Raw genomic sequence first — 16,150 nt, 5'->3', positions numbered from 1 at the left:
GCATCTGGGCCTATGTGACTAAGTCATGGGCCCATGTCAGGCCAGTCATGACATGAATAAGGAATAGATTTCATGACTATTTTTGTTTAACAATTTGAAATGATGAGCAAGTCTGTATTAAATTAAATCAGAATCTGTTCCTGGATAATTCTCAAATGGGGTAGAAGGGATGATCTCTGTGCTGTAAGTAGCTAACCAAGCTCTAATGGTGGCTTCTGAATGTTCTGTTCATAGTCTCTGGGAGGAAGATGTGTATGTTGACAGAGGTCCTTAATTTAGTGCAGAATGCTTAGGAAGCAGAGAGGAAGAAGCAACCGTTGGCCCAAAGGAATCTGAAAAATCCCTATTCTCTGACCGGATGACTGATCAGCGTCCCTATTTCAGGGTGTGAGCCCCATTTCTCTTTGCGATGTTGATGGTTCCCTGCACTCTTCCTTTTCTGTTTGGAGCTAATATGAGTGACACAGTTAATTTCTACCGGAAACGGGAGGAATGGGACTCTGGAGAACAGGGAAATTCACACAACTGTGTGTACCATATGGAACAGGCTGATCGACTGATTTTTTAAAGCGCTCCTTCTCCTCCTGCTGCAGCATCTTGTGAGATATATTTCTGTGCGTGTAGAGAGTGAATAGATATGTGATCCCACAATTACAATGTCCTGTGTGTGCTTATATATAAATTCCAAGGCACCCATCGCCTTGGTATCTCTCTGCTCCCCCTCAAATAAAATGTCACCCCGTAAACATTTTGGCCCTGAGCTTTGAAACCTAATAGAACCCGAACCAAGAATAACACAGTTGGAAATTGATTTGTTTGACTACCACCCCACCCACAACTCCCACTTATTTGGATTCCACATTAATTGAAAGAACTGTGTCACCGTGTTTACAAATATATATATAATATGCTGCCAGAGTTGTTGTTTCCAAGTGCTCTGGCTGACAGCAGGGAGTCTTAATAGGCAGTGTCAATTTCACCCATCCCTCTGGGTTTCCCTCTTCACCCCTGTGGCCGGTTCCAGAGGCTAGAGAGTGGCAACTATGAAATAATCTCATTAGAGTTGCCAGATTTCCTCTTTGTCCACACGTTACACGGCTCCGGCGGAGGCACTATTCAGAGAGACGAGGTGGCTCCGACAACACTGCAGACGGGGAAATCCTCAGGCACGGAGCCTGTCCTTCCTTGCTCCTACTAGAGGCATTTTGCTACCCCGTCCAAGAGGAGTCGCTGTGTTACACCCAGCTAGGAGAATGAGGGAGTCGTGTCGTGTGATTTTAACCAGCAGAGGCGTTGGGCAGATTCTCATGGGGTGTGTGTAGTCTATGGGGGTGTGTGTGTGTGTGTGTGTGTGGGTCCGGGGGCGGAGGGCGGGTCTCGCTCTGTGGTGAGCTCTCTATTTATGCACCACGCTTGGTTTCCTTGGCAGGGAGGCTATACCATTATCTATAATATTTTAACATGACCTGCATTGCAGTCCAGCAAACCCCTTTTACTTGCCTTTCCCCTTCCTTGCCCGCGGATGGCACAATCCTGCAGCCCCCGCTGGCGGGAGCCAGACCTTAATGTGTCTCTTTTTCTAGTGCAAAAGTTGATGGTTCTCTCCCTCCGCTCCCTCCCTCCCCCGCAGGCCGAGTAGTTCTCCTGGAAATTGCAAAGCAAGAGGGGGGAAAGCGACCCCGCCACCCCCAGCGTTAAAGCCTGAGGGTTTGTCTACACTGCAGTTAGACACCGGTGGCTGGGCACCGCAGCATCCAGACCAGCTGCTTGGCTTCCATCCATGTCCCTTTCCTGGGGACCCCTAACCCCCCCCAGCTCCAAGTTCCTTTTCTATTAGTTAAAATTTAGCAACTACTGAGCCCTCCCCAGATCTTTCTTCCTCCCCAGATTCATCCTCCCCTCCCCTCTCCTCGCAACCCCTTCCACGCTCCTGTTTGACTCCAGATCGGAAGAAAAGTGTTGAATTCTCCTCCATGCGGCGGGACAGCTTCTGCCGGGGTACGTAGGCAGACAGCCGCGGAATGAGCAATAATCTATGCCAGGATTAAAAGACAGAGGGGTGGACACATGAAAGCTCCGATCTGCAGCGGGATGCAGCGATTGCTTACCACAAAACGGATTGATACCGTCCTTGTAAATAAAGAGAAGCAGGCGGGGATCAGGGAAGAAATCCGAAAGGAAAGTGTCCACCGGTCTTTGGAGTCCATCGTTTTCTTAATTGCTCAAAGCGGACCTGGGTTCCGTCCTGGAGACATGTGAATGTGACGATAGTGACCCTCAAATGCGCTGGGACAGATGAGAAATCCCGCCCTCTGCTTCCCTTCCCACCACACTCACGCAGCAGACCAGCCTGTCGCACCCAACCCTGCAACCTGAGCGGACTTGGGGATGGGGGAAACGAAAACTAACCCCCCATCAGACCCCAACGACGCACACGTTGCCCAGTTTGCGAGGCTGCTGCCGCAAACCATCGCTTTGAATTTCATGATGGAGACACAGAAAGTGGGTGCCTGGCTAAGGGGAGATCCCCTCCCCCAGGTCCTACACAAGCCTAGGGAAATGCCACTATGGGCTTTCTGTGGCTCTTTTTCTCTCTGAACAAAATAATTCCCTTCGCCGCTGCCTGCCGCCCCAGTATTTCAGCAGTAACGCCGGCTTATCTTCCCAAAGCTAGTTTTGCTTTACACAGACACGTTTGTTCTCGAGAAATGCCGGCTCTCGCTCTCACTGACAGAGGAGATGCTGGGAGGGTGAGCTTCGTGTCCACACAGAGGTGTTTTGGTGGGCACACGTCAGGTTAGCCTGGGCACACGCAGACACAGATATTTTGTTTCACACTCGATTGTGTGTCAGGAGAAATACTCCGGGTGATCTTCCTGTGGCTTTTTCTTACACACACACAGAGGTTTGGAGAAATACTAAACTGGGGTGATCCTCCGGCAGATGTGTTGCGTTATGCCTCTAAGGTATTCTGTTGTATATTTCTCCATAGGTAGACTGACAGACTCTGTGTGTGTGTGTGTGTGTGTGTGTGTGTGTGTGTGTGTGTGTGTGTGTGTCACACACACACGGTCTGTCGGTCTGTCTATGGAAAAATACTGGGTGATCTTTCTGTGACTCTCTTGTGTGTACCGATGGTATAGAGATTGACATGCATCAGGAGAAGTACGGATTGATCGTCCAATAGCTATTTTGTGTTGTGCTGGTACATAGATCGGCTCGCTCTCTGTCTGTCCCTGTGTCCCTACGTCTGTCTGCCTGTCTGAGGAGAAGTATTGGGTGATCCTTCTATTATAACAGTGTTGGGTGTATATGTGCGTGTACATACAAAATAGCCAAGGAAGGAAATCCCAGCATTTCTCCTGACCTGTGAGTGTATGTGACTGACACACACACACACACACACACACACACAGAACTAGGCGATTCTTCTCTAGCTATCTGATTCCAGGCGTCTCCCAAATATTCTGCGCCCCCCCCCCCATTCCAGTGGAAACGCAGCAGCGTGGTTGGTGAATTGCTAGTATATTTCAGCCGCGGCACTTGGCTCGGGCGCCTCGGCTCCTCCCCCGTGTGGTGTAACCCTCTCACTTGATCAAATCCTTGAACGTGAACAGTTTCACTGAAAAGCACTTTTCAAAAAAAAAAAAATCCCACCAACAGTAAAGAACAGATCCAACTACTGGGGAGAGAGTTGGGTTTTTTCTCTCCCTCCTGGCCACCGTCTCCGAGGCTGAGAAGGGGGAAGAGAGGAGCCTTTACAAATACTGTTGCTGCTAACCCAGCCCCCCTCCCCTTAAGAACCCCCCCAAACTCCCCAACTCCGTCGGCCCGGCATGGAGAGGGGGACTGGCTGGTACCCAGCTTGCTACATCGCTCTGCTCGCCTGGACATGGCTTTTGCTCTCCCCTTGGTGTTTCACCAGCGCTGAAATAACTTGCAGATCCTGCTCATCTTCATCATCTGCGCCTTCTTCGTCCTCCTCGCGGGTGAAACAGCAGCAGGAGCCGCCGCCGCCGCCGCCTCGGGGATTATTGCGCTGGCCGGGGAGCAGGGACGTGGGATTCGCCAGGGAAGAAGCCCTGCGGGAGGAGCAGCCCGGCGGAGGATGGGCGCTCGGGGACCAGGGCGAAGAGGAGGAGGCGCTGGTTGTGGTGCTAGAAGAGGATCGGGGCTGGGGAAGGGTCCAGCCGGCCGCGGGAGCGGTGGAGGGGCCGTGGGGCGCTGAGGAAGCTCGCAGGAGCCGGGCGAAGGGGGATGGCTGGGCTGGGGAGGCGCACGGGAATCCTCCGTCCAGGCAGCGCTTGGGGATGGCGAAGGGGAGCGGAGCAGCAGCCGCCTATGGCCGGGAGGAGATGCTGCTGCCGCCCGGAGATGCCCAGGAGGCAGGCGGCTCTATGGGCAAAGTGACTAGCTCCCACCACCTGCTGCCCAGGGCGAGGAGGAGCAGCGGGGCCCCCCAGCTTTTCGGCCATGGCCATGGCCAGGCAGGAGGGGGCAGCCCTTGGACAGACGGACAGAAAGTGACCCGGACTCAAGCCAAAGGCTCCAAAGAGGACGGGAAAGTGACCAAGCTGCGCGGAGGCGAGGAGCTGAAACTGACCAGCACCACTTTCGCCCTGACCGGGGACTCGGCCCACAACCAAGCCATGGTGCACTGGTCGGGCCACAACAGCAGCGTGAGTACTGGCGGCCTCGGGAGCCATGCGGTGCTGGGGAGGGGACGGGGTCTGTGCGCACAGCGCCGGGATAATCCGCCTTTGCTCTGGTGCCCGGGTACAGGCGCGTTCCGGGGAGTCTGTCTCACGAGGCTGCTGCCTCTTTCGCACAAGGGGGTGGGGAGAAAAGAGAGACACCCAGTGCTCCTCCTGGATAGACGGAATCTGAGCCCCGGGAAGTTAGAGCGGAGGGTTTGTTTGAACCCAATTCCCCTCCCCTCTCCATAGGGAGGAGAGAGACACTCCTCCTTGCTTGGCTTCCCCTGCATCTATCCCACTGATTCGCCTTCTGCTGTTTCTCTTTATATATATAATATGGACCTTGGAATGCTTCAGTGGGGCTGTGCTGGAAAATGAATGATGCCCAGTAAAAAAAAGAAAAGAGAAAGTCTCTGAGCTTGTGTGCTCTGCCTGTGCGAGGCAAAGCCGCTCATATTCATCCATTAAGCCGTAAAAACACACGCTGCTTCATGGGTTTGAAAGAGGAGCAAAGAAAGTGAAGCACAATAAAAAAAAATCAATAAATGACCAATTTAAAAATTAGTCGAGGCACCGCTGAAAGTTTGTGCGGGAGACTTGCTGGGCCCGGTTTGTGTCAAAAGGTGGCGCTCTTGAAAAACATCTGCGTCGAGCGTCTGCCTGCTGGAGAGAGCGGTGAAAGGAACATTGTTATGTTAGCAACTACTCCCCTATCTAGCTCCATGCTTTATAATACTCCCAGGACAACCATAAGGGAATTTCAATTTTATTTTAACCTGATATAAGACATACTATTTCCACTGCGCCATAAAGCCTGAAAGCAGGCATAATTTAAAGGCTTCAGGAAACCCTTATATGGGGTGACAATGTGCCCATTATTCTGATTACTACAGGTACTCGCTGCCTTGAAAATACCTCTTTTATTGTTTTGCCTATATTGGAAATGTGCACAAGGCAATTAGAAGTATAAAGTGGAATGACCGGATCTGAAAATTATATTACACCTGGGGTTGAATGATCATTTGGGGCCTGCCTATCTAGGCAGTGAACAATTCAGCCATCTCTCTGTGCTTTTCTGAATGGAAGTTTTATCTCATTGTTATTTATTTTTACTTACCTAATCATGCTGACAGCTATCTAGATGTTACCTAGATTTATTCAGGTTTTAAAGGTAGCTGTGTTTGCTAGACATGAATTCCACAATCACTTAAGATGAAGATAAACATCCATTGAAAGCTGCGTGTGGTATGTTTTAGCATTATGTTGTCCAAAGGCTTCTTTAAAAATGTGTGGAGGAATGTGGTGAAAAAAATCAGCCTATTAAGCCCTGTTTCTTGTTTTCATTTCAGTGCTGAATTGAAGGAGGCTTAGCAAAAGGAGCTAGGGTATGGATTCCTAATAGTTTTTTGTAATTCTTATTAAACTAGCAAAGGGGACTCATTCTCCAGGCACTTTGGAAATAAAGGATTTTTCAAGTTGCATTTCAGAAAGAGATTTTAAAAATCTCCTTTGCTTAGATCTCTCTTTTGTAGAAATGTGTCATTTAAATAAGCAGCTTTATTTATGTTTTAACTTCAGGTCACCGATAAGGCTAATAAATTAAAGACTGTCAGATTGTTCAGGGCTTTTCACTAAGGTTTTGCCTCTGTCATGACACTGTGCATGGAAACCTTTTGGCTACTTTTGTGGCTGTATTTGCTGAAGGGAGTAACTGAGTGGTATTTGTGGGAGTGACAAGCAAACATGCTAATACGTAATAATGTTCTCACTCCATGGTTTGTCAAATGTGAGGTTTGGTACTTAGAGACTCAGTTTCCTTTACTGTCCCTTTTGGAGAATACACACTATAGTTTGTCATTCATTATTGTTTGTTTTTTAAGGCAGTGTATTGTGCGAGTCTACGGGGAAAGTTAAATGCTTGAACATGACACTGTATGGAGGTACTTTCATGTATTGTCAGGGAGAGGCAGATGCAGTCCTGCATTTACCCAGTTTTCCAGTTGGGTTGAATCTGGTACAAGGAGGTCAAGCAATTTGCCCAAGGTCACACAATGAACCAATGGTTTGGCTGAGATTAGGGCTAAGGGTTATGATATCTCTGACCACCAAGACTACAATGCTGCCTAACCTAAAACCATGAATCATATTTTCTTAACTGTCTGGCAATAGAAGTGGAGCTGCAGGAAAGGAAATTAGAAATACTGAAGGATATTAACTCATGGCCTGCCATTATACTGGAAGTCTTAGGGCAGTGAGGAGGGCATATATATATGATTCAGTTCTCAGTCTACCAAAGCAATGAATAGGGAAGTGGGATGCACTTTCCCCATTTTGTTCTCCTTTGCATTGATTGGAAGTCTGATCTCTCTTGCCTATGATAGTGGGTTTTTTTTAAAACTATCAATAAAGATTTGTTTAGTGAAACAGCAAATTTCTAAGCAAACACTTGTAGTGGGAGGTTCTTAAAACCTGATTGATTTTCAGAGAAAAAAAGAGAAGACTGTGATAATAAAGATCAGGATGTTGGTTGGGAATGTAAATAAATCTCAGACCCCTTCTCAAAAGAGAGACCTGCAAATTCAGTGCATTGTGTTACTCAGGATTTTGATAAGCCACTTCATATTAAAAAAAAAGTGAGAGAGAGAATTTCAGTTTCACTGAAAAAAATCAAACTCCCAAGAGTCAAACTTTTGCTGTCTGTGTTTTCACATAGAAAAGGTGGCTGTGAGATAGAAGCAAAGGGCTGGGAGTCAGGCAATCTGGGTTTTGTTCTTGCCCCTGCCTCATGTGACCTTAGACGGGATTATTAACCCTTCTCTGACTCATCTTCCCTGTAGAATCTGGATCATGCTACTTACCTCCCACAAAGGGGTGTTGTGGAGCAGAATTCATTTCTGTTTATAAAACACAGAGATCTTCTGATGGCAATTGCTGTGGAAATGCGAAATATTATTGATGCAAGGGGTGGTTGCAGTCTCTTTATGCAGATCCATTAAGAGTGGCTTGGTGTGACATAAAGCGACTGAATTTGAAAAAGGGAGGATTTTATATTGGACAGAAGGCAGACATTTCTATCAGTAAATTGAGTTACCCTGGAGAACAATTTATTGAGAGAGGTTACTGAGGCTGTCTTACTATAGGGATGAGTAATGCAGTTGCAGACCAGAAGAAAGGGCTCATTGGAAAGGCTTTTGGAAACTCAGGAGAAATTTTGCTAAAATCTGTTGAGATCGTTTTTGGAAAATCCACAGGCTTTTTATTTTAAAGCAAATCCTCTGGGAACATACACAGGGCACAAATATGTTGTTAGCTGAGTATTTGTATCCTTTAAACTTGTTATGTCACCCAATCTTTTCTCTCGCTCTCTTTTTTTTAACTATTCCCCATGTGCCTGAGAGTTTTCATTGCTTCAGACAGTTTCCACTCCCCACAAACTTCCTCCTACCTGTAGAAATCACTTTATCTGCTGGATTTTTCTAATTCTCCTCACCCCACCCAGAGTTCTATCTTGGGGGCGCTAAACTATTCCATAGAAAGTTTGGTGATTTGAGTCTTGAATGATTGAAATTGTTGCTGGGACTTCCCCCGCGAGGTTTCAGAGTTAATACCCACTTTGAGATGAATGTAGTAGTTTATACCTCCTTGAGAGTTATTCTTTCATTCTATTTGCAGACTGACAAAGACTGCACTGCAGCGGTTCATGTTCAGAAGGGTTTTTCTTCACAAACAGAAGAATTGGAAACATAATATTTTAAAGGGTTTTCTTTTTCCAGAAAATAATACAAATATCAATTATCCATAGAGAGACTCAGACTTCATGCTATAGCACAAAATATAGCTGTGCTTACTGGTAGCAGGCCCTATTTTGGGGGTTAGTGTAGCGGAAGCTACTGCAAGGGATTGGAGTAAATGGTCCAGAAGTGCTTTTAATTCTTTATCTTCTCTGGCTCATGTAGATGCAAGTTCTACACAAAGATCTGGAGGTAGGGGGAGAACAGACTCCTTTGGATCATGTAGATACACAGAAGCACCAGAATTCTTTCCCTCTCCTTGTGCAAATGAAGCCTCCTGCTCAATGGGCTGACAAATGACCCCAGCGAATGGAAAGTGGTATAAGAACTTGCATTGCTGTCAGCCCTTAGTCTTAACAAATGCCTTTGGCAATAATCTGATGAGATCGCCAAGCTGCTAACATACAAATTGTTTGTCATCAAGATATTGCTCACCTTTGCAATGGTGATTTACAAGCGGGGGAGCCCAGTGGCTGTAATCCATTCCAGGTGGCTTTTAATTAAGGTGCCTTGTCATAAACAGATAGCTAAGGGTTAATGTTCTTTTACCTGTAAAAGGGTTAACACAGGGAACCTGAAACACCTGACCAGAGGACCAATCAGGAAACAAGACTTTTTCAAATCTGGGTGGAGGGAAGTTTTGGGTGTGAGTTCTTTGTCTTGGGTCTGACCCTCTTGGCTCTGAGAGTGATCTTTCTGTCTCCTGGCTTTCTAATCTTCTGTTTCCAAGTTGTAAGTACAAAGATAGTAAGACAATAGGTTTATATTGTTTTTTTGTATTTACATGTGTGTAGTTGCTGAAGTGTTTTGAATTGTATTCTTTTTGGATAAGGCTGTTTATTCATTTTTCTTTAAGCAATTGACCCTGTATTTGTCACCTTAATACAGAGAGACCATTTTTATGTTCTTTTCTTTCTTTTTATATAAAGCTTTCTTTTTAAGACCTGTTTGAGTTTTTTTCACTGGTTAAGGCTAAGGGACAAAGGGAGAGGGAAATCTCTTTGTGTTAGATTTACTAGCCTGACTTTGCATACCCTCTGGGTGAAGGGTGGGGGGAGAGATTAGACCTCTCGGTACTTGTGTTTCCAGGACTGGAAGCAGGGAATCTCCTAGGGTCGTCCAGGGAGGGGAGCCTGGGAGGAAATAACAAGGAAACAAGGGGAGGGAGTTATTTCCCTTTGTTGTAAAACTCAAGGCATCTGAGTCTGGGGGTCCCCCAGGGAAGGTTTTGGGGAGACCACAGTGAGCTAGGCACTGTATAAATCCCTGGCTGGTGGCAGCTGATAACTAAGGTATCAGGTCCCAGCTGATAACTAAGCTTGGCAGTTTTCATGCTAACACCCATATTTTGGACGCTAAGGTCCAGATCTGGGAAAAAATGTTATGACATGCCTAACAATACATTATGTGATGGGGAGAACATGAGAGGGAATTATTTATAATTCCAAATGGATAGCTCTGTTGAGAAAGGATTTTTCGTCAGGAAACGTAGGTTTTGGCTGGCAAGCATGCATTACTGCTGGAGTGCTCCACTTGGGTTTCATTCTAAAATATTTACTTCTCACATGCAAGATAGTGACAGAGTGACCAGATTAATTGTGTTGCACTTGGGAGATATTTTAATTGCTGTGCTAACCAGACTTGTTTTCCAAATAGTTTTGGCTACCCTCCTCCCCACTGGAATCAGCTTCTGTGTCACAATATCTTAATGCATTTCCCTTCTCTACCATGCCTAATAATGAAGTCTGTCACTAAAATCATTCTCTGGGACTTTGCCAGAAAAAAAATAAGTTTTTAATTAATGTTTCAAGGGGGGTGGAGAAATAAAAATGGAATGCTGACACGGTGAGGCTTCTGAGGTTTGTGTTGTATTGCCAGGGCATGGGAAAAGAGCCCAAGGCTCCTTCCTTCCAATTACTTATCTCCAGGCTGGTTTCATTGAAAAATTGGATTGAGATCTCATGGAAGGAAACTTTAAGGGGTTTGCTGCTGCATGCCTTATGTGCTGCCTCTAAACCTGTTCAAGACTGCAGGGCTAGCTCAGTGGTTTGAGCATTGGCCTCTGAAGTCCAGGGTTATAAACTCAACCCTTGAGGGGGCCACCCAGGGATCTGGGGCAAAAATCAGTACTTGGTCCTGCTAGTGAAGGCAGGGGACTGGACTTGATGACCTTTCAGGGTCCCTTCCAGCTCTATGAGACAGGTATATCTCAAGTTTAAGAAAAAAATACTCTTGCCCCACAACCCTGCTTAAAGTCATAGGCCACAGCTACTATCACAGCCCATGGTTGAAGAGTGATCTGATCATTTTCAGTTTTCTGGTTGCAGTCAGTTTTAGGGTATAGCCCAAAAGTTTGAGTGCACAAGGAATGTAGAATGGAGACTATGATTTGTATCCAAGATTTTTCAGTGATTTAAATGGAAACCGAACCAACTGTGTGTTTAAGGAGAAGAGTCATCTACTTGCAAGAAAAGATGACTTGGAAGTTGGTTTAAATTGGGTAGAGAATGGATGGTAGGCAGGGGAGTTCTCTCCAGCCAGTGAGGTGGAGGTGTCCTGTATTCTAGGCAATGGGAAAATAGATCACGTGACCAGGATTATAACTGGATTAGTAGGTAGAGATTTTGGGTAATAATACAGCAATAACATCTGGGAAGTGTTGAAGTCTAATGATTAGACTGCAGCACTAGGCACAAAGGATCCTGAGTTCTAATCCTGACTCTATCCAGTTACTTATTGTGTGACTTTGAGTAAATTACATAGGACCCAATCTGCCAGTCAGTGGGAGATTTGCAGGATCAGTCCATGTAAACTCTTTGTTCTTCTTGTGTAAAATGGGGTATAGAAGTGTCTGTTGTAAAGGGAAGTGGATTAGGTTTGGGGTTGAGGCCAAGCTAGAGTTTGGATTCTGGTATGAGGATGGTAGAATGACAAGAAAGTGTTTAAGGATCTTAAACCGATACCAGGCCAGTTCTGGTTTTAGATCTAAGCCCAAGTTGTAGCGGTAGGTTGGGATCTGGTCAGGTTTAAAATTAATTGGGTTTGGGTTTAAGGATCCAGGTTAGACCTGCCCTGAGTTGTCAGGATTAGTTAACTTGCGGTGACTTGTGAGTTGGAAAGCATTATGTGTCAAATCCGTGACTGTAGAAGATCCACACTGTGACAGATGTAGCTCCATTGAAATCACTGGAGCTAGGCCAGTTTACACCGGCTGACGATCTGGCCTGGGATATTTCATAGCAATGGAGCTGAAGGTGAGGGAGGGAACCTGAGGATCATTGAAGGCTATGCAGCTCCTATGTGCCATGGAGCCGAGTTCTGTAGTGGCTTTCTCTGCAGGGGTTCCTGGGTGGGCAGGGGAAGGGGATACATGGCCAGTGGGTTTGTGAACTTTCCAGATCCACTGGATTGCAACTCCACTGATGGGTTGAATGCAAGAGGATGTATCAGTAGTAGCAGCTGCAGTCAAATTGTGCCGGTGTTCTATGCCCTATATGGGGGGTAGGGAAAGATTCTATTCACTTCCAAGCACAGCACTTTCATTTAACTTTATCTTTGCTTGAGAGATGAGAATTTGGCCCTACATTATTAATTCCTTAGCGCCCCGATCCCGCGAGTGCTGAGTGTGCTCAACTCCCACGTCAGGTAACCAGTTGACGTACAGCACCGTAAAAGTGTATGGCATTCTCCCGTTTTACTCCTCTTCCCTGTCCAAGATCTCTCTTCCAATATGCCCCCATCCCACCAGAGCTGACTCTGACTTTCACAAAGTCCAAATCCCCACTCGAGGTCCAAAACTGACAGCTGGTTCAGTGTCATCTGGCATAGGCTCCCTGTCGCTGACACAGATCAACCAAATAACAATTGGATACCTCAGAGAGATGATTTTAATAAAAAGAAAATCCCCTCACAGTAGTTAGATTTTGTTTTGCTTTATGGCTTTAGTCTTGCAAAACCAAACAGTGCAATTGAGAAGAAAAACACATACAAAGAACCTGTACAAAGAGGATATGATTATATAAATGTGATTTTAAAATAATCCTTGTCCATGTTATAACAGTACCCTATACTATTTTAGTTGTCATGATTTTACCTGATTGTTTACTTTTTCAGCTTGGATGTTAAAACTAGCCTGGTCAGTCTCACTTTTAGTTTATAGTCCCTTTCACTTTCTGGTTCTCCTGCAGTGTCACAATGGGGTAGTGTGTGGGATCATAGCACGGGGCCCTGTTTTAACATTTGAGTTTAAAGGTTTGATAGAGTCCCTTTAATAAAATACTGAATCTCACTTTAATGCACTAGTCTACTAGGGAATAATGAAATTATAGTGGCTTGATCAGAGAACTGGGAACTAACGCAGGCACTGACTTTGAATCTGGGATTTTCCAAATCCTAAATCCTTTAGTTTCTTTTGAAAATCCCAGCCTTTTTTTCTGTTTCAGTTTCCCCAGCTAGAAAAAGGGGATATTAATATTATATTCAGGGATAATGTGAGGATTAATTAATTGGCTAATGTTTGTAACACGGGTCCAAAGGGCGCCGGGGGTGATAAATATCATTATGATGAATATTTCACACTACAGCTAGGGGCAATTCCCAGTTTAATAGGCCTACAAACTGCCAGAATACAAAGGAAATCAAGAAGGGCTGAAGTTAAATAATTGCAGCATTGTAATTGTTTATTCTAAAATGGCTGAGGACATGATACTTCTCCCATTGAAATCAATTGGAGCATGATCCTAGTCAGTAATATCCAAAGATTGTTGTGGGTGTTTTTCTCCTTTATTCCTTGATATGAAACAGAAACACCAGCCGGACAGATCTGAAAAGCATCACGGGACCTCATTGCCCAAAATAGTACTGCTCTTAATTAGCTCTAACACGACCCCATATAACCTTGGGGCAAAAGCTTTGGAAATGAGAGATTTCGGGCTCTGCAGACTGAAAGCAAATCCAGTGCAGAGTCTAACACTAGAGGGAGTGTGGACATTTAATAAAATAAAGTGAAATGCTAAACAAATGGAGAGGGGGACATAGGTGGCTGCAAAATACATTATGGAAGATGGATGTTGCTAAAATATTAATACTGGAAATTCACTTGGCATCATTGACTCAGTGCAACTCCAGCTGTAAGAGGCTTCCTTTACACAGTGAGGTGAATAGTCTTAGCATACGCCATAATCAAATGCTTTATGCTCCCATCTCAGACCCGTTCTGCTGTTGCTTCTGCTCTCTTTTCCCCTTTGGTTTCTCTTTAATTACTGCCAGTGCTCGAAGATAGGATCTTGGTTGCTCGAGAGGGTCATCTGCTGCTGCTGATCACAACCCTCACCTCCAGCCTGAACCCTCTGCCTGCAGAATCCCTGGCATCTCCACAGCAGCTGCCTGTGATTGGATTGTAAAAGGGATGCGGTTAACTCTTGGAGCACTGCAGGCAAATCTCCCAGTCCTAGTCTGGGGCAGTGAAGTCAGCTCATCCTCACGCCAGCCTGTGACCCTCTTCCCTCTGCTATCAATCAAGTGAGGACCCTCTGGCCCACATACTCTCCTGGCTCCCCAAAATGGACTCTTTTGTCTCTTCCCAGCAGGCAGAAAGAGTCTTAACCTTCACCCTTGCTTCTTTGCAGAGTGTCACTGCTGGCCACTTCCTTGTCACTTCAGCAGCAGCCCTGGCTTCCCATCATCACTCCTGCTCTAGCCCCTCTTCTGTGCAAGTGTGACCCACTGATGAGTGTGTGTTATAGGTCTGCCCCTGTGCCTAGTCCACACAGCCTAGGGGTTAGAGGACTTTGGCTGATGCTGTAACTACTCATGCTTTTAGCTCTGGAGGACTCTGGTTCAATCCCCAGTGTGCTGGCCAAGATGGGGTCATGTCACAAGCCTCTCTCATGTCTGTAGCATTCGGCTCCCTCTCTCCTCCCCTTCGTTCTGAGGGCAGGTCTCCGCTGGCAGCGGTATGTCGAGTACGGATACCACCCGCTTCCCTAGCAATAGAAGCGTAGATGGTGAGGCTCTGCGTAGGTCCATAGGATACATACCTTACACGGATCTCTACGCACCCAAGCGGTGCATCTCCCATCCACGCCGCTATGTTTAGCAGTGCAATGTCCCACTGCTTCCCTGCTGCCGGAGCCTTTGACCACCAAGGGGAGAGACCCCAGCTGCTCCTGCTGCCAGAGCCTTTCCCTGCCACCTGTAATTACATGCAGCAGCGTGGACACAGCCAACCTTTCACTGTGGCATGTAGCTACACACACCCTACGTGCCACTGCCAGTGTAGAGCAGGCCAGGGTAGGGGTTGGGATGGGATCAAGGGCTAAGACTGGAATTAATCACATCCACTTAAAAGTGCAGAGGGAATCCGGGTAGGCGAAAGCTCAGTACCCGATTGTAATTCAACCAGGGGAATAATGCCACTAACTCAGGCTGGCCTTATGGTTAAAACCCTGGTGGGCACTGGGAGATCTGGGATCAGTTCTAGTCTCTTGGCGGCCCAGCTCCCCATCTGTAAAATGATGAGAATTCACTCCCTTATAGGGCTGCTCGCAGACTGAAATGAATTCGTTTTGTGTTGTTGGTAAAGCAACGTGAGCATGTCAGCTGGAAGGAGCTGAATGAATATAAAGCATTCTTGTGTTACTCTTGGAAACAGTGCAGCACGATCACTATTGCTCCTAAACGGTGGAGCCCTTGGAACATCTCTTTGCCTCAGGGAAAAGAAGATGGAACTGGCCTCTTGGCATGAGCTGTGTCTGAAGGGAGGATCCAGCAGGGGCTTTAAGCAAGAGCGAAAGCACTGAGGAGCCATCGTTATTTCTACCCATCCTTGCCACATGCACCAAAGGGGTTTTTGTGAGGCTCCTTGAACACAAAGCTAAACACTTAAAGGCACACCTCACAAAGGGTACGTCTATTGCGGGGGGTGAGGTCCCTTTGAACCAGTGCCTGGTTGGTCTTGGCTGTCAGTCCAGCACTTTAGAGGTGATGGAAAATACTGTGGTAATAAAATTTAGCTCTTTTATTGCCCTTTTTGTCCACAGATTTCAAAACTCTTTACAAAGGAAAGTCAGTAGCATTTTCCCCATTTTACAGATGGGGAAACTGAGGCACACAGTGGCAAAGTGGCTTGTCTGAGCCTCACCTAGCAGGTCAATGGCAGAGCCAGCAACAGAACCCAGGTCTCCCACACCAATTCCTTACCCACTGGACATCACTACTTCCTAAAAATATATAGTTTATTCTAATACAGTTTTAAACTCACTCAAGTGTTGAGCTTGTGTTCCACTTACAAGAGCTTGAGTGAAAAAGGGAGAAGGAAGGAGGGGAAAACTAGGATGAAAAGTGGCGCCAAGAGTGGGCAGAATAAAACTATCTGAACTTGAAAGTTGCACTGCTTCAACTAAAATAATTTTAAAATTGATCTAGTTAAATCGGTGCAAACCCCTGATTTAAAACTGATTTAAGTGCATCTGTGTCAGAGGCTGGCAGCCTTTCAATTAAATTACTTTTCAAATCACGTTTGTTAAATGGGTGCAATTTTCTGTTTTAGACAAGGCCTAAGAAACATATGCAGAGAGACTGTGGAAAAGGGAGCAGGTAGGTAGAAAGCAGAGTGTCCAAAGGAAACATAGGCACAGTAGAAGGGTCACCTACTTGTACACC

The 16,150-nt window shown here is 46.1% G+C and overlaps 1 protein-coding gene across 1 annotated transcript in view; it reads left to right on the top strand.

The window, feature by feature from the left end:
* The first annotated feature begins 3,622 nt into the window (after nucleotides 1-3,622).
* Nucleotides 3,623-16,150, top strand: part of SORCS3 (sortilin related VPS10 domain containing receptor 3) — a 503,211-nt gene continuing 490,683 nt past the window's right edge. Inside the window, exon 1 of the mRNA XM_050957974.1 lies at nucleotides 3,623-4,679. Within this exon, the coding sequence (XP_050813931.1) occupies nucleotides 3,837-4,679 (843 nt within the window). The 5' untranslated portion in view covers nucleotides 3,623-3,836. The remainder of the gene's footprint in view (nucleotides 4,680-16,150) is intronic.

This window comes from Gopherus flavomarginatus, chromosome 6 (genome assembly GCF_025201925.1).
Source record: "Gopherus flavomarginatus isolate rGopFla2 chromosome 6, rGopFla2.mat.asm, whole genome shotgun sequence".
Lineage (NCBI taxonomy): Eukaryota > Metazoa > Chordata > Testudines > Testudinidae > Gopherus > Gopherus flavomarginatus.
Note: the sequence above shows the minus strand (reverse complement) of the source record. Positions and strands in the feature narration are given on the sequence as shown.